The 19,629-nt window shown below is 44.7% G+C and overlaps 1 protein-coding gene across 1 annotated transcript in view; it reads right to left on the bottom strand.

Moving 5' to 3' along the window:
• CFAP70 (cilia and flagella associated protein 70) overlaps nt 1-7,960 on the bottom strand; it is a 72,743-nt gene extending 64,783 nt beyond the window's left edge. The window contains 2 exon segments of the mRNA XM_075566191.1: nt 700-789; nt 7,734-7,960. Coding sequence (XP_075422306.1) covers nt 700-789; nt 7,734-7,781 — 138 coding nt within the window. The 5' untranslated portion in view covers nt 7,782-7,960.
• Nucleotides 7,961-19,629: the final 11,669 nt, after the last annotated feature.

Here is a 19,629-nt window from a genome sequence, read left to right as displayed (position 1 = left end):
GGGGAGGGGAGAGAAGTGGACGAGGGGGGGAGAGAAGTGGACGAGGGGGGGAGAGAAGTGGACGAGGGGGGGAGAGAAGTGGACGAGGGGGGGAGAGAAAAGGACGAGGGGGGAGAGAAAAGGACGAGGGGGGAGAGAAAAGGACGAGGGGGGAGAGAAGAGGACGTGGGGGGGAGAGAAGAGGATGAGGAGGGAGAGAGAAGGACGAGGTGGGAGACCAGGGGGAAAAGAGGAGGGGTGAGAGAGGAGGGAGAGAGGATATCACTCCTACTTTATATATTATTTGGCATTACCATTTATTGTAATATTCAGAAACATTAAATCTCATACATTTTAAAACAGCACACTGCTGCTCAAATTTTTTTTACGGGGTAGGATGGGGGCAATTTGGCCAATGTGTAGAAAGCCTTAACATCATCAGGACATATCACACATTCTTTATGTGACACCGTGGAGTAAGCCATATTTGAGCCATATGTGTAGTTTTTTTTTACAGAAAATGTACCACCAAGGGATTCCCTGGAGCACCCCCGGTGAGCACTGCGGGCCCCAAGATTGCTGCTTTAACCATTTAATTGCAAGAGAGGCTAACACATATTGCATTTATCTCAACCCCTCCCCCTCAATGCATTTTTCCTGCAAATCCCCCAGACACTACAGAATGTCACCATGTAAACTGCTATTTATTAAAGATGTTACCAGATCCTGTGCTCTTAGAACCGTGATCTGCACCGGCACGGGGGGACGAGCCTTAAGTTCTGGTAGTGCCGTCTCCATGGCTACAGGTCTCTAAAAATAAAAGAGTCATGTATCAAGAATGCAAAACTCATTATAACTGTTCCAAAGGCATGAGTGCAGGGAAAGTCTCACAGCAGAAGTGGGGTATTGGCATTCATGAAATTGAAACACAGATTAATGTGAGGGGACATAAGGCCATATATACTAAGCAGTGCTAAACCATAATTCCATTTCAGTTGCAGGAAGACAACTTGACCCATAGTCACTTCGCAGTGTTGTTACCTAACACAACGAACAAGTGAAGGGGGAAGGGGAATTGGGACCCTTGCTACAGCCTGATATGTAACGTAATGGGAGGTGCTTCAAGAGGGAAAGAGCAAACGAACTCGAGAGAAAAAGAATTTCCAAAGACAGAAGCCCTCAATAAAGGTACAGACTTGAGCAGCACCAGGGGGTCACAGATCATACAGTATACGGATCAATAATAACCAAACACTAGCCCCATAACATGATAGAAGAAACGGGGGAGATAAAATTAGAATAAAACAGAGCGTGTGTAAAAGCGTTTCAGCGGGACGAGTTAGTGGTGACAGTAGTCGCCATGATCATACTCTCTCTCCCTATGACATCAGGTAAGGATGTCAGAACTTGCCGACATACGTTTCGCTAACGCTTTCTCAAGGCTGATCTTCAACTCATTTGTCATATTTTTCCCTTGGTTATGGTTACCTACCTATGTGTTGGGTAATTACCCTATACTATTATGTCATTTACTGTAGCCTTATATTTTATTTCTTTGAGTAAATCTCCATTAAAAACTTTGGTATTTGAATTACATCAATTTATCATAGTCACAGTACAGTAGGAATTGAGTGCATCTGTTTGTGGGAATCCTTTTCTCTTGAGTTTGGTTACTAGTTACCTAACCTAACACAAGTTGGGCCATAATTACTGAGCCATGCTGGATAGGGTCTTACGCAAAGCACTACTTAATATGTCTGTAAAGGGTCTTCCAGCGCAGAAGGTTTCTATGGCAGAGTACCACTAAATACGGCCCCTAATACACTTGTATTGGAACTTGGGCCCATATTCACAAAGCGGTGCTTAGCTTTAACAGCCTTTATTCCCATTCAATTTGAGTAAAGGTGTACTAACGCAGGGGTGTGCAAACTGGTACGTACGCCCCCCCAGGGGGGGGGGGCACAAGATTATTCAGGGGGGGTGCGGCGGTTGCAGAGGCCCCACTCTCTTCCCCTACGGCATTTAAATGAATGCCGGGGGATCACTGTAAGCCTCTACAACATCCCTTACTTTCCACGACACGTCACCATGGCAAGACAGCGTTAAATGACGCTGCGGGGTCATGAAGACAAGGTAACGAGGGGGTGCGAGCAGGGAGGGAGAGCAGGCAGGGGGGCGCAGCGGGGAAAGTTTGCACTCTCCTGTGCTAACGCCTTGCACCCTTTTGTGGATCTGGGCCTTAATGTCATACAAAATACCGGGGAGATAGGTATCAAGGTGCATTTGCTCCAAAACACTGATCAGAAATAGCCAGATGCAACAATTTAGATGAAGCTTGTTAATCTTGTCTCTTAAATCTTGTATCTACTTTTCTGAAGTGTGTGTCTGAAACAGCAATGCAATTCAGCAGCGAAGGGGTTAAGTGCTATACACTGTACTGCTCCAAGACCCAGCTATCAATGAACAAGTCATCTCTCTGTGGCTCTTAAGACTTTCTTTAGTAGATGGGTAGCGAAAGGGTTCATATATATGCAGGCAAGTATATTTTTATTTATGCAGCGCCAATAATGCACGCAGCCCTTTACAAAATAGATATTCAAATATAGAGAATTATAATACAAGTTCATCAAACATATAAACATAATATATGAAAGGGAATCTGTCCAGTACAGCTTACAATCTAAGTGCTATGTTGGAAAAGTTACAGATACAGTAGGGGATAATGAATGAGTAAATGCAGTGGATGGCAGTGCCTCACCATGGTGGAAGGTCAGAGCCTTAGTTGGTGTGGGGAGAAGTGTTCCTGAGCTCCGGCTGTTCAAATGCTTCAATCAGAAAGGGGCGTTCTGAGATTTGATTTACATTTGGCACAGAGGTTAACACACCTAAACCTGGCAGATTCATTGAACGCAAAGAAAATGGCACCATTTATATTATAGGCCCACATTTACTAAGTGGTGCTATGCCACAAGACACCTTGCTTGTGTGTCGGAATAGCACTGCTTGGTAAATAGGACCTATGACCCTGCTAGCTGACCAATAACTAGCATGTAAGTAATTTAAAAAATACAATTGGTGAATCGTGCTTGTGCTGTCATGAATGAACTCTGGAAGCCAATCCCTTTGCTGCTAGGTGCACAGGAGTCACTCCCCGTAATCTCCTAAAAAGAGACAACCCATGAGGGAAATCTCCAAACACACAAAAAGAATGCACACAGCGCACCAGGGATTAGGTAATTCAATATTTAATAATTAATAAGATTACAATGGATCATCTCGTTAAAATACCAGTTAAAATTTCAATAAACAGTGAATATAATATTAATTATTAAATACTGAATTACCTAATCCCTGGTGCACTGTGTGCATTCTTTGTGTGTGTAAGTGATTTAACATTAAAATCTTAATAGTCCTTCTAAATTCTTCTTTTGTCTTCCTTACACAAATGTGACCATGCAAAAAACAACGATATTACTTTTTTTGCTTTTTGTCTTTGGTAGTTAAGCACGGTCCTTTTCTATTAGGGGCATCCAAGTGGGGTTTTTTTTGTCAATCAAATGTTTCCTTTACCCTTATGCACTATGTCCTTATCAGACAAAGGGGAAGTCAGAGGAAAGCAAAACCCAAGTCTCAGCTCACCATGTTTACAAACTAACTTTAAAAATACATATATAGATGACAGGCATGGATCACCCATCGTTAACACCTTAAATAAGTCACTGCCATTATTATTAATAATAATAATAATAACGTTATTTCATACAACGGTTTTTTACCAGTGGGATCAAAGCGCTTCACAATTACCATATAATGTGCGGTAAGCAGCATTGTTCATAAGAATTGTTACAGACACAGTCCCTGACCAGATGAGTTTACAATTTATGTCTTTGGTGCCTGAGGCACAGGAAGATTAACCGACTTGCCAAATATATATACATATACTCCAAGTATGAGAAGAAGGGGCACATTTTGGGTATGCGTAATTCTGATTGAGATTTCCGATTTAACCAATGAGTTCATACTAAAAGATGGATTTTTGTGAGTATTAGTGCATTTAAGATATCGATGTGGGAGTGGCGGTACTGAATACAGCTCAACCCACTTATAACGCTGTGCTTGGGGTCCAAGAATCACATCACGTTATAAGCGGATCGCGTTAGAAATAATGTACAATTGTATGCATTGTATAATAAAGTTATATAATTTAAGATACCAATAATTGTGTCGTAAAGTATTCCTAAATAGGAAAATTGGGAGCCACGCTTGTATCGTGTCATAAGCAGATTCGCGTGGTAACGGATCGCGTTATAACGGGGTTGACCTGTAATTTTTGTATGTGAACATAAATGAAATTTGAAAAGGAAGGAATCCGTGCTCGTGCTGTCCTATGAATTCCACTTGAAAGGCCCCCTTGCAGCTGTATATGCTGGAACAACTCCCCAAACGCTCCTAAATTGAGGTCCCCCAAAGGGGATCTCAGAAAGACAAAAAAGTAATGCACACACAGCGTGCCAGGGATCAGTATTACAATATAACAAATTTCATATTTTTCAAGTAACAACACATATAGTAACCAAACACATCTAAATAGAACAATACCAGAAATAATTTTTGTTATCAATACACAACAGTTAAATACAATATCAGATCCCTCCTCCACGAGGGTACTGGACTGACACTAGCTTCTATGAATAATAATAATTGCATGTTCTTGTATAGCGCTGCTAGTTTTACGTAGCGCTTTACAGAGACCTTTTGCAGGCACAAGTCCCTGCCCCGTGGAGCTTACAATCAATTTTTTGGTGCCTGGGGCACAAGGAGATAAAGTGACTTGCCCAAGGTCACAAGGAGGTTTCCCTGCTTCAAACTCAGTGCCAGTCTGTGTCTTTACTCACTGAGCCACTCCTAAAAAACACCCTCAAAAGCAGTGTTCAGCTATACTGTAGCAACGTGATTTAAAAGAACCACAAAGAGGGGGACCGAAACTAACCACAAGCAGCAGAGCGGATGGCCGTGGATGGCGCTGATGTAGCGTCCGGACTTCACCAGCACTACTCGGCAGATCTCTCCTCCGCTCGTGCTTCCTGGTTCTTCTGTTCCATTGGCTGGGACAGAAGAACCAAGAATGGCAGTGACATATATTCACTTTGCTATAGCGGAACACTGGTATTGAGGGTGATTTTTAGGCAATTTATTTTTCTGTGTCCAGTACCCTCGTGGGGGATGGATTTGATATTGTATTCAACTGTTGGCACAACGCTCATAGTGCATTACAAAATATTATTGACATGAATAATAAATGGTGAGTAATGTGCGTACATCAAATAAATTAATAACAAGCAGTTTCGGGATATTTTACCCAACGCCTCCGGAGACCAGGATATATGTCTTTGCAGGGGTGATACTGCTGTCCTCGATGGTGCAGGGTCCTATTGAAATGTGTGCACAACCTCTGCTTGATCTTGCTCCCCTGAGCACAGGCAGGCTGGGAGTTGCTGATTCCTGCAGTGTTTCAGCAGGGCAGTTTTAGACATCAGCTGTGCGCCATCACTCTCCTCCGTGTGGATCACTTCCTGGATCGTGACGTCACCGCCGGGATTCGGCGCCGCTCAGCAACAGTCAAAATCGCGCAGTAGGGTGCCAGTATGGCCAGGACAGCTTGTACTAGTGCTCTAGCCCCATACTGGCACCCTACTGCGCGATTTTGACTGTTGCTGAGCGGCGCCGAATCCCGGCGGTGACGTCACGATCCAGGAAGTGATCCACACGGAGGAGAGTGTTGGCGCACAGCTGATGTCTAAAACTGCCCTGCTGAAACACTGCAGGAATCAGCAGCTCCCAGCCTGCCTGTGCTCAGGGGAGCAAGATCAAGCAGAGGTTGTGCACACATTTCAATAGGACCCTGCACCATCGAGGACAGCAGTATCACCCCTGCAAAGACATATATCCTGGTCTCCGGAGGCGTTGGGTAAAATATCCCGAAACTGCTTGTTATTAATTTATTTGATGTACGCACATTACTCACCATTTATTATTCATGTCAATAATATTTTGTAATGCACTATGAGCGTTGTGCGCTGTGTCTCTTTTTTGTATCCATTTGTTAGTTCCAGGGGGTTCCTGAGCCCCCCCACCTTCCATCACAGCTGCAGACGCTCAATTTTAGGTTAAGTTATTTATTTCATATATTCTCACTTATCACGTCACGTTTAAATTAGATTGCGCACTATTTCCCTTTTTCTATTCATTTAACTGTTGTGTATTGATAAAAAAAAATATTTCTGTTATTGTGCTATTTAGCTGTGTTTGGTTACTATATGTGTTGTTACTTGACCAAATATTACATTTGTTATATTTTAATACTGATCCCTGGCACGCTGTGTGTGCATTACTTTTGTAATGTTGTCCTTTTTAAAAATGAAATCTGACAAATAATTATATTGTTTTATTATAAATAGAGTATCAAAGCTATTCTATCAAATAAAATACACCTTTTCTATGTTGTGAATAATAGTGGACCCTGAGTGCTGTAGAAAAGCGTAAATATACTATTAGCCATTTCTGTATTGCCGATTATTTGAATACAGATTTGAAATACCTTCAGTGCAGCTACAATTAAGGACCACTATTTACATGAGCTAGGATTTTTTATATATAATCAGATTATAACATCCCTCCACATTCTTGCAGGCCATTCCCTAAACCAGTGGTTTCCAACCTTTTTTTGGTTAAGGAACACCCCAACTAAAATTCTGATGAACCTCCCCCTCCCCTCCAACTATCTCTAATAGCAACTCTGGGATCAGCTGCGTTGCAAATTCTTCTGTATTTGATACCATTTTCAAATGACCAGAAAAATTGCAGGGAACCCCTTTCGGGGTGTCCGGGGAACCCAAGGATTCCTGGGAACTCTGGTGGAAAAACACTGCCCTAAACTTTGTTGGGACTCTCTTAAATGGGGGGAAAAAATCCCATCTAACAATCCAGGCCGTCTTGGATAGAACATTATGGCAAACAGAATTTAGATGAAGCTTAGGGCACGCTTATAGTGCCGGTAACGCGACCAATAAACGTCACCCATCGCCGCGCCATTGCGATAGTTATATTTCAAATTTAGGCGACGTCGCTGGGTACAAGGCCAGTGACGTCAGAAAGGGGGAGGGCAGAGGGCCGGAGAAGCTCCCAATTGGCCGCAAGGGGAGACCGTCGCCGAAAAAATCAAATAACAGTGACTACCAGACTTTTGGTAGCACTGTCACGCCGTCACCGTCGCGTGCACTATATGCGCCAATGACGGCGACAATGCATTTGACGCGATGGTTGAATCGCCAGCACTATAAGTGCAGCCTAATGCAAATCAATTATATGCTATGCTGAGGATCTAATGTAATCCCATGCAGGTCTGATACATTTCAGTGGCAGAGATCTCCCTCTCCCTCCCCCCCACTAACAGCGTCACCCCCTCTCGCCTCCCCCCGTAACAGCTTCACTCTCCCCTCCCCCCCTAACAGCTTCACCCCCTCTCCCCTCGCCCCGTAACAGCTTCACTCTCCCCTCCCCCCGTAACAGCTTTACTCTCCCCCTCCCCCCGTAACAGCTTTACTCTCCCCTCCCCCCGTAACAGCTTTACTCTCCCCCTCCCCCCCGTAACAGCTTTACTCTCCCCCTCCCCCCCGGACAAGCTTCACCGCCCTCTCCCCTCCGTAACAGCTTCACCCCCCTCCCGGTACCAGACAGGGCCCATTCTCTATCACCTGCTGTCCCGTGGTCCCCTCACTGTCGCTTTCTCTTCGCCGGTTCATGTCCGGTTTCTCTGCTCCACTCCCGCTCCTCACAGTGTGCGGCGTCCTTCGTCTCCACGGCAACCGCCTGCCAGTCTTGCGACACTTCCGTTGCTAAGCAACCACGCGCCTCTGCCGGGCAGGAGTGATGTTATGAAGTGACGTCAGAGTTCTGGGCGGATGTCACGCGCGAGAGGAGTCAGCCCTCATTCACTGGAGGCAATAACTGTCACTTCTCCTCAGAGACCTGAGAGAAATGTCACCATTCATTACACGTCTCCATCTTCCAAACCTGTGTGCTATAAGTAAATGTAGTCACCAAATACAGTCCTCGTAAGCAAAGAATGCTAAATATGCAATATAATACATGTGAAAAATGATGTGTTTACAAGTGATCCATGACATAGGCCTCTATGTAAAAAAAATATATACAGTAACATGCAGTTACATCCTCTAATCTCCCCCTATTAAGCAGCTTCAGGCATCTTCAACCCCACAATATAGTTGAAAAAGTGTTCCAATGTGCGAAAAGCAGCAATAAGCTAAAGAAAATAGGAAGAAAAGGAGACTAATAGAAAAATATATGTAGGATGTTTATTAAATGTTACCATTCTGAGATGTAAAGTGGCCTTTGCTTCTGATTTATGGCTTTTTCATTAGAATTGAATAACCAAAACGTCTTAACGTAACTAGGAAACATCAAGCGGATAGGGTCTTTGCAACATGTACCTTTTAGGATATTTTCCTTATATATTATTAGCAAGATGTACATTTAACAATACAGGTAGTCATCGCTATCCAACGTTTCACTTTACAACTCATGGCATATCCAACGCTTTACAGTGCAACCCTATGGGCCATTGTTCGACGCCGGAATGCGTTATCCGACACCTGAATGCGTTATCCAACGCTCACCGCCACTGATTAACATGGGACTCACTTTACAACGGTTTCACTATCCAACGCTACTTCCAGAACGGATTCCGTTGGATAACCGAGGACTGCTTGTATAAACCTCCTGTCTATACATTTAGCTTTTATTGAAAGTATTTCATTTTTTATACGCACACATTATTAGCTATGCATGCACAGTATTATGTATCACAAATATGATTTTATTGTTGGAATTAATCATATAAATAATATGTTACTGAACAGTCACAATAGGTTCACAACATTTCATGACACTATCAGTCACTTTGGGGTTTATAGTACATACTTGAACTCCGTTGCGTAGTAATGATACATGTGCAAGGTTTTTGATGCCAAATTGAGCTTTCACTTCACATACTTCCACAAAGGCGCACAGCCTGATGCCACCATCCCCCCCAAGAACTGCTCCCCTCTGCACAGGACCAGCGTGCCAAGGGTTAACATGTGCTTGTTCTTTGTTGAATCGGCAACCCCACCCACTGGAATGTTAATGAGCCATGGGGTCACAAAGAAAAGATCTTTTTGTTCACAGACGCATCAGATTCAACCTCACCCACTCCAGCGTACATCTGCGTTGCCCCAAAGGCGCACAGCCTTTGGCGCAGCCAAAGGGCGTGAGCCGTTCGCTGATGTTAACGCTGCTCTATTTCTATCTGAAACTCACAAGCCCTTTATCCCCTGTAGCCAATTTTCCTACTTTATCTGTCCATGAAATGTCTGTGAAGTGACTGTATAACCCTGTTCTTTTATTGTAACCATGTATTTTTTTATAACTCTGTGCCCAGGACATACTTGAAAACGAGAGGTATCTCTCAATGTATTACTTCCTGGTAAAACATTTTTATAAATAAATAAAATGGTAGAGTAATGCTGGTACTCTGTAAAGAGTCTGAATGTACTTAACAGCCGGTGCTCCATATAAATTGGGGCTTCCTGTTGTTCCAGTAGCACAGCAGTAGAAGAAATACAGGCACACAGTCTTTCCAAAACAAAGAATATTTATTGCGCCAAAGTGATCCAACGTTTCGGCTGCATGAATCTGCCTTTGTCAGGGTGAGGGCTACAGTCAGATTTGCCATCTTCTATTGAAGGCTAACCCAGAGATAAACATTTTTATATTGATCTTTTTCTTATATATTTATTTATTTTACCTTCGGCTGTGGTGGCGTCTGCCTGCATCCTCCCTGCTTTCTCCCAGGCATCGGTATCCTCCCCTCAATATGGCTGCGCAACGTCACGTGACGCCCGTTGTCATGACAACGAGACACCTTGTGGCGTCAAGGCGTCTACTTGGGGTCTCTGCCACCTCCACATACCAGTGGGCTTAAAGATGAGTCTCTGCCCCCCATCCCCATGGGGACATAAGTAAGGTCTCTGTCCCCTCCATCCCAGAGGGGGTATAAGGAGGGTCCCCCCCCTCCCCATCCAAGTGGGGTATAAGTGGAGTCTCTTCCCCCCCATGCCAATAGGGGGAAAAGTTGCGCCTCTGCCCCCCATCTTAATGGGGTTAAAGCTGTGTCTCTGCAGCCTCCCCCCATCCCTCTGGTGGTATAAATGGGGTCACTGCGCCCCCCCATCCCAGTGGGGCACAAGTAGGGGTCTCCTCCACGATCCAAATGGGGGTATAATTGTGATGTCTGCCCCCTCCCCCTTTCCCAGTGGCAATATAAGTGCATGATGATTCTGAGATCAAGGAGCAGGTTTTTGTCTTTGTTTCAATACCATTAGACACCAATGACATCAGCAATTACATAGTTGATGATATAACTGATGACATCACAACCGACACGATGCCATTACATCAGAGAGTGGAATCTCATTGAACTCGGCTCGCCCACACCTCATCGAGATCAGAACAATCGACTTAGCAATGAAATGATGAGAGAAACAAGCTCCGTTGGTAAACGAACAACCAATGAGCCTCATTAGTTCAACATCAAAAAAAATATATAGTAGATTTATACCATTTTATTTTTAAATTACAGCTGTAAATTGTAATGCCACCAAAAAAAGACAAATAATTTGCCGAAACAACACAGCTGCAAAGAGAGTAGCAAGGGAGAAGACCTATTCACACCAAGAATCCCACTCATCCCTCCCGACATTCCTATCAAATTCAAACAACTTCCGTTTCCTGTGAAGCTTGTCTTTGCAATGTCAATTAATAAATCTCAAGGACAGTCACTTAAATTAACTGGACTCAATTGAGAAAATCAATGATTTGCACAAGGTCAACTTTGATGTTGAGTGGGAGCTCAAAAAAAATGTGTATGTTTTTGCACCTGATTGAAAAAAAAACTAAATATATTTTAGCCAGCAGCATTTGAATAAAAATATATATTTTTTTTTTCATTAAGAAACTAAAAAAATAAATTATGCATTTCTAAATCTCAGTATTTTTTGGTTTCTTAAAATTCCCGAGCAATGCTGGATACTTTCAGCTAGTCTATTATGTATTTTGGAAAGTTGTTTGTCTGCTCGCTATGCATTTGGAAACCTCTTGGGATATTGTAACCAAATTTTGCATGATGGTTCCATGATGGATCAAGGAGCAGTTTTTTGTCTATGATTGGATACAATTGGATGCCATTTAGAATCGAGATGGCAGACTGAACATTTTAAAACTGCATTGATTTTAATCAAATTCGGCAGGAGTCTGGAAATGTCAAAGTTAAGGTGACATGCAACATTAACTCCCTCATCCCATACTTTGCTGATGCCATCATACATAACATCACAAACAGTATGACATCACTTATGACATCACAAATGTTTTTGCTCCTGATAGAAAAAAACAAAAATATAGCTTACCCAACAGCATACAATAACAATACATACATTTTATTTTCATTAAGAAACTAAAACATGTACAGGCATACCCCGGTTTAAGTACACTCACTTTAAGTACACTCGCGAGTAAGTACATCTCGCTCAATAGGCAAACGACAACTCACGCATGCGCCCGTCAGCACGTCCTGAACAGCAATACCGGCTCCCTACCTGTACCGAAGCTGTGCGCAAGCGGGGAGACTATAGAGCCTGTTACACATGCGTTATTTACATCAGTTATGCACGTATATGACGATTGCAGTACTGTACATGCATCGATAAGTGGGAAAATGGTAGTGCGTCACTTTAAGTACATTTTCGCTTTACATACATGCTCCGGTCCCATTGCGTACGTTAATGCGGGGTATGCCTGTACATTTGTAGATCTCAATATTTTGGGGTTTCTTAGTATTCCCCAGCAAACACTGAGTACTTTCAGCTAGTTACCTATAAAATCTCTCCACTTCCTCCTCACCCCTCCCCAGGAATGCCCTGTAAGGCATATGTCTTGGCTGTATTCATCCAGGAATCCTCCAGTGCAGAACCTGACACCCATGCTAAACTGTCCATGTTCACATATGTCCACTGATATTGCAAGAAGCTGACAGAACTATCATAATCCTTCTGACAACAATTAACAACACTCAGCAGACTTAATGATCTCTATTGATGCATCAAGCTTAATTGTCTGTGTTTAAGACACTCAGGCCATGTTTACTAAGCAGCCTTCTGCCATAAAACCCCTCCATGTGCTGGAAGACACCCTACATGCCATTCAAGTCAAGGAACACTGCTCCGTAAATATGGGTGAAAGGATAGCAGACACGTAGATGAAATAGTTAAATCAGTGATGATTGAGTCAGATACCAGGTTTGACATGAGATTGCTGTGATGTGTTGCGTATAAACATATCAGCACACAATACAGCATGCATACAGTAGTACATAATAAATTAAAAACTATGGTAGTTATACTTTCCCTAAAACACAACACCCCCTGCCCAAGGACAGTCACGGCCAAGTAGGCAGTTGTTTCTTGTGCATGGCAAGCACTTGACACAAATAAAGAGAAAAAACCCCACTCAACCTAAAAAAAATGATGTAAGTGGAAGTGGGTGCTACCTAGCGCAGGAGGTAATTCGGAACAGTAGGGGTGCCGGAGAGATAAACTGAGAGAGAACCCCAATGTATGGTGCACACCACTGTTTCATAGAATGTTGGTATTTACAATTATTAATAGCCCATACAATGTAACCTTTATTATGACAGAATACATATATGTACCATAAAATAAAGTATTAACACACACTTTCTTAATTTTGGATTTAACAGCACTCAGTGCATTTAGATTTTTAATATAGTCCAGTTATAAACTAAAGAAATATATATCTCCACAATAGGCACGTCTGTCCTCCTGCTGGTTTAGGTGCATTAGCAGGACCTAGTATGCATCATATATAATAACCCGAGAATAAACCAATGTTATTTTAATTTGTCAAAATAGCGTACCTGCCTTTAACTACAGCAGAAATAGGCACTGTAATGGAAGTGATAGGGTTGAATTAATAGGATATTTAGCCTATCAGTAATATGCTTTAAATAGCAAGAGAGGTGCCCAAATATCTGCTGTAACAGAAACAACTGAAGCTTAGTGAGCAATGTATTATCTAAGGCAGGGGTGCGCACATTTCTGGTGCTGCGCCCCCTGCCTGCTCTCCCCCCGGTGCTGGTGCCCCCCCTTACCTTTGTGCCAGCGTCAAATGATGCAGCGGGATCATGTGACGTTGCCATGGCGAAGCTAACCAAGGTAAGGCTGAGTCCCCAGTCTTCACTGTGGCACGCGCGCCCGGCGGGGGGGGGGGGGGGGGGGCGGCGCGTGCACAGCGCTACACCGCAATCTGCGGTCTGGGGGGAGAGGGAAGGTTTGCGACGGGAGGGGGCGTGGCTGTGGGTTTGCAGGGGCGTGGCCATGACGTCCCGTGGCTGGTTTGCCCTTATTGGCTGAACCGCCGGCGGGGGCGTGGCCACGCCTCCGTCGCAGATGTCGAGTTCAAATTCTCCTGCCTCCCTGAAACCTGTCGCGCACCGCTGGGGAAAGGTGCCCGACAAGGTAGGGACTGGGACCGGCCGGACTGGGGGGGCGGGGCTTGATAGCACAGCGCACGCCGAGCCGTGCGCTGTGGCGGTGACTGGGACCGCAGCCTAAGTGAGTTACAGAGGCGTCGCGCCGTCCCCCGGCATTTAATTCCAATGCCTTGGGGAAGAGAGCGGCGCCTCCGTAACCGCCACACACCCCCCCAAAAAAGTCTCGCGCCTCCCCCCCGTTTGCGCACCCCTGATCTAAGGCTGTGGGCACTCAGATGTATTTGCTACAGAATTACCTATTCCGTGAGTGGACATATTGTAAGTAACTAAATACCAGCTAACGCAACAAGTTAGCTAGATGAGGTGCGAGCAAAGATTGCTGCATCCAGATAACCCAAAAAATGATTGATAGTGATTGAAATAAATGATCGCAAATAGGTGTATTGGAGGTAACTAATTACCTGTACATACGGTACATCCCACTACTTCCCCCTCCATTTGAAATACCCGCTGAACAGAGTGCGATTGTTTCCTCCCAGAAACCACTTACACACCCTGTGGAATGTTCACGCAGGTTGGGGGGTAACACAGATAGAGGGTCCCTGTAAACCGGGAAGGTGGCGGCAGTGGTGGGGGTGTGGGGGGGATGGCATGGTAGTTATACTTTCCTTAAAACACCCATACCCCAAAACAGTCCCAGTCAATTAGGCAGTTTGTTTATTGTGCATGGCAAGCAGTTACCATGCAAAGCCAGCAATATTTCTTGCTGTATCAGCAAACAGATACAATTCTCTTGACTATGATATTATAACACTCCACAGACTCCCATTATTCATCTGTTCAATTACATAGCAATTTAAATGGCTACAGTAGGTGTCCTACTTGTTTCGTGAGTTTAACATATAGACAGCTGGCAAGTTGTTTGTGCTTAGCGCAGACCACCAGCCAGATAAGTGTGTGTATTTTGTGTGTGTTTCTGTTGCATTTTGTGTGTTGCATTTGGTGTATGGGAGGGGGTAACTATGGTGGGGGGGAGATTGTGTTGGTATTGTGGGAGGGGAATTATATGGGTATCGGGGTGGGGTGGGGGGAGTGTGTGTGGCCAGTGGGGGGAGCACCATTGGCCTCCGCCCCCGGATGCGACACAGATGTAGGCTGAAGAGGGTCTGAATGAATTGAGCTGTACTATGCAAGAGTTGAAATGTTGGGCCATGGGCTGGCCAGTAAGATATCTCCCTGATCTTCCATCTCTCTCTTCATTTCCCACCACCCAGAGAGATCCTCAGAATTCAGGTTTGCCCATCAAAACGGTATCAAGCACTGTCTTGTGTTGCTAGGCCACCTGTTCAATGTGACATCACAATGGCTCCATCATCAGAACCAGGCCGAGTTGAGCAGATTACAGACTTGGGCAGGGTGTGTTTTCTACTTTTCTCTCTTGGTGGTTTCTTCTTCATGTATAGAAAGGATTGTAAAGCTTTGGAACACATCAGAACTCCAGTGACAGAGGTAACCGCAGGGAGCTGCTGCACATTAACTGTTTAGAAGGGGCAGCCTCCCCCCCTAAATATTTCTTTTCTTACAGATTTGTCTCTTTTCACTTCTATGCTCACTGATTTTGTTAAACTGTATATTTTATTTCTAAAATAGGAGCACAAAAGCAGAACCTTATCTGACAAGATTATAGGATTTTTCTTTCCCGATACTGTTCTTTGTAGAATGCATTGAAAACAGCTCGGTCCTGCCGGGTGGAGGGGAGACAATTGAGACTAAACAGCAGGTTGCCACAAGAACACATTCCTGCCGGGGACACAAAGAAAACAATAGCCCTGAGAAATTCTCTCTGCATTCGTGTATAGATGTTACCATTATAGACACAGTTCTCCAAGTACAGTAACTTGTTTTATAAAGTCCCTAGGAAAGGAACAATATAAATGATGACAAAATGTAACAGATTAGAGAGCATATATATCTATATATATAAAACTGAAAGTGTTGTTTGTGCGTCCCTGTAGACAATTTGATTGGTTCGTCGGTCCGCCCGCTCTTCCACGGCTCTCATTGGCCGGTGTGTCTGCCCCCCCAACCCTGTGTGTCCCGCCCCCCCACGGCTCTCATTGGTCGGTGCGCTCTAACCTACTCACACCACAGAGGAGCTGTCTGGAGCTACGGGAGGGAGGCAAGTCTGTGTGGCAGCCGTTAGCTCTCCTCTTCTCCCCCCCTACCTGTGCCCGTTTCGCAGGCTGCCCCAGCCAAAACAGCTGTGTATTAATTATACACTGTTTTTTATTGGTGGTTAGCGGAGTAAGCGACCTTATATATATGAATAACAGCAACCTTGCAGCTATAGCGCCCCTGACGAATAGGAGAATCTCCTTGAAACGCGTAGGGCCGTATCTGCTAAGGTTGCCTACCAGTCTGCATACTATTGGGAGTACACAGAGACCAGTTTGTTTGATCCAGCGGGGGAGTGAACATCGGCTGAAGCCCAACCCGATTGACGGCGTGCGAGAGGTCCGCGCTGACGTCACAAGCCACGTGACACGGAACGCGGAACCACGCCGGTTACCGAGAGGAGGGTAACAGTGACGGGTAGGGAGCTCCCGGCTGGAAACCGAAGAGGACAACGTCTGTTCCGGTGGACACTCCAATTCAGACTCTCACATACTGATGTGCCCAATACCAACTTACTCTAGTAAGTGTTTTTAACCGTATTTATTGACATAAAATTGACCACACTGCACTATGGGTCTTGCACTTTTTTCTTTCCTGGTGAGAATGGCAAAGTTTGGGCAGAAAAACAATGTTTTTGGGGGCTCAGAAGTAGAATTCTACAGTGTTAAATCCATAACGCATGAATTCTAATATTTTAATCTCATGGCCACTTGAGGAGTCTGATAGGTGATAATGTATTAGACTTTTCCTGTTTTTGTCATTGTATTTTATGAACTGCCTGCACATAGATAACAAAGCATTGTACCACTTTTCGTATATTAAATCTAAAATGTAATAAGTCTAATTATGCATCCAATTATGCCAGCCGCAAATCTATATTTCTCATCCTTGTGAGATATATCAGATGTTAATTATCTTACATTTTGTAAATCGGTGAATTGAACCTGTCAATTAGAGCCCAGAGACCGTACTGATTACATTTCAGATGTAATATACAGAAAGTGGTACGGTGCTTTGTTACAGAGATTAACTGCATTCTCTGACACTTTGGGTTTTTGGGATAATTACATATTTTTTGCTAGTAATCAGGAGACCAATAACTCCTAAGGTAAAGACCTTAAATTATTCTTGGTGGTGGCAGCGAATTGGGGGTTTAGTGTGACGGTTTTTGGGGAGATATTGCTCATTTTGAGTGCCCTGCAGGGAGGTGAGTCAGCAGGATAGCTGGAAGTATTAACCCCTTCCACGTAGAAAGGAAAGGTATCCAGGTATATACCAAATAAGTAAACATGGGAAGGATGTTGATCCAGGGAGTAATCTGATTGCCAATTCTTGGAGTCAGGAAGGGTTTCTATTGAAGCCTCATTGAGATAGGGTTAAGTCCCTGTTACAGTCACGTACGCCACACCTGTGCGCACGCGACTTGTGTATACATAGTAGATGAGGATGAAAAAAGACATACGTCCATCAAGTTCAGCCTATGCTAAATTTAGACAGCAGATGCAGGAGGGCCCCGGGAATACATCGAGTTCCGTTCCAAGGACACGCCGTATTGTGAAAATCGCCGGAAAGCGGATCCGGCGATTTTCAGTTCTGCGCATGCGCAACCCGGCATTTCCGCCATTCTGCGCATGCCCGACCTACGGTCTGCGTGTGCAAACTACGGTCTCCACATGCGCGCCTTAGGATCCAACATGGCGGCCCCCTTTTCGGTGCCGCCGTATTTGCGGTTCGCCGAATAGCAGAGCGCCGAGAAGCGGGGCCCTGCTGTACTGAATCCTATAGCCGTACTTACAGTATATTGATCCAGAGGAAGGCAAACATAAAACCCAGTGAAATATCATCCAATGATATCTCATAAGGGGAAAAATAAATTCCTTCCTGACTCCAAATATTGGCAATCAGATTGCAGATTAGTCAAGTTTTTTTGTTGAGAGGAAAGAGAAAGAGACGGAAGAAGGGGGTTCTTTTTAATTAAGCTTAATGCATCTGGCCCTTAGGGTGCCTTGAACATCATGTGAACGGAACTCCAGGAGCCAATGTGACCCTTTGGAATTTCATGTAACTATTGCCCTCTGCACTTCCGTTTGGATCCCATGTGAGCACACGGCTGCTATTGCAGAAGACTGGTGGCGCCAAAAGGGTTTAACATGCCTTGTCTGTGATGGCATAACCCTCTGTGCATGCTGCCAGTCTCCGTTTAATCCACTGTTTTTGGTGTACGCCAGTGGTGGCCAACTCCAGATATCCCTGCTTCAGCACAGGTGGCTCAATCAGTGGCTCAGTCGAAGACTGCACCACCTGTGCTGAAGCAGGGATATCCTGAAAACCTGAACTGTTGGTAGGCCTTGATGTCTGGAGTTGGCCGCCACTGGCGTACACTATACGGATCAATAATTAGGATTGAAGGGGAGTGTCCGTCCTTTATTTGGTGCGCCCAACCCCCTAACGTAATAACATCCCTCGCAAAGCGCATGAGTCAATGTGTGACAACGTGGGTCGGCGGCCAGTATGATGTCACTATTGGGTCACCACCGATGGAGGGGAGGGGGGGGGAGTAGCACCTGGACTGTAGGTAATTGTATTCACTCTATTGCATGCATCTTTGTATAGGGTACCTTTAAGAAAAGCCTGCAACTAGGACAACATGCCCTCTCCCAGAATACCCCCCTCTGACACCGTTTGAACTTCTTTGCGAGACAAAGACCCATCAGAAAGGTCTAATCTCAGACATATACGGGGCACTAGAGAGCTCCTCGACCCCAAAAGAGCATGACTATATGCTCAAATGGGCAGCTGACCTGAACATAGATATAGACAGAGAGACTTGGGAAGAAATCTGGGAGACAGCCTCGGAGACCTCCCTATGTACTACAATAAAGGAAAACATTTATAAAATTATATTTGGCTGGTATCTTACCCCAGCACGATTAAACCAAATCTACCCTCTGGCATCAGATCTATGTTGGAGAGGCTGTGGTCATAGAGGGGATATGGTCCACATCTGGTGGACCTGTCCAGAAATTGGGAAGTACTGGACCAAGGTCCAAATTTTGATAAAAGAGGTCACCGACCTGGAAGTGCCTATGGAACCACTGACCTACCTACTGGCCGCACCACTGAAGGACATTGTCCGGCCAGTCAGGAAATTGATCTCCTTCATTCTCACCGCGGCTCGATGCTGTATTGCGGCCTCCTGGAGGAAAACAACTACACCGGCACTGGGAACGATCAGAAAAAGAATTGACGAGGTGATGGTCATGGAACGACTCACTGCCATCGTCAGACAAAAAATTCCAGCATACGAGGAAACCTGGGATCCATGGATCTCCAGCACTAGGTCCAGACAGCCAACTACAGCGCACCAGAGACCGATCACCCCTCCATAAGCGCGCTAACACTGCAATACAGCTCACACCCCCAGACAGTCAGATGGGTCCCCCACCCCCTCCCCCCTCCCCCCTCTCTACCTCCCCCCCCCCTCTCTACCTCCCCCCCCTTGTACCTTCCCAGTCCCCCCCCCTCCCTTTTTTCTACGGACAACTGCGGTTGTCTATCTGTTTTCCCCCCAAAAAAGTTGTGGAGTTGAAAATGTTAGGCTTTATCGCACAGTATCACTGTATGTATACCTGAATGCCTAATAAAATTGTTTGGAAAAAAAGAAAGAAAAGCCTGCAACAGCTGAAAAAATCAGTCTATGAATAAATCTTTAAGTTTTTCATCAAAATCCGAAGTGCCCGTTCTTCTTCTTCTTTGTGCTAGTTAAACCTCTGTGCCTATCAGATCAGCAACACGTGGAATACATTGAAATAAGGTTTCGTACACTTGATGTTAAAAGGAAATTTTGT

The sequence above is a fragment of the Ascaphus truei genome, chromosome 11 (assembly GCF_040206685.1).
Source record: "Ascaphus truei isolate aAscTru1 chromosome 11, aAscTru1.hap1, whole genome shotgun sequence".
Lineage (NCBI taxonomy): Eukaryota > Metazoa > Chordata > Amphibia > Anura > Ascaphidae > Ascaphus > Ascaphus truei.
The sequence above is the reverse complement of the archived record's forward strand: the minus strand, read 5'-3'. Positions and strand labels throughout refer to the sequence as shown.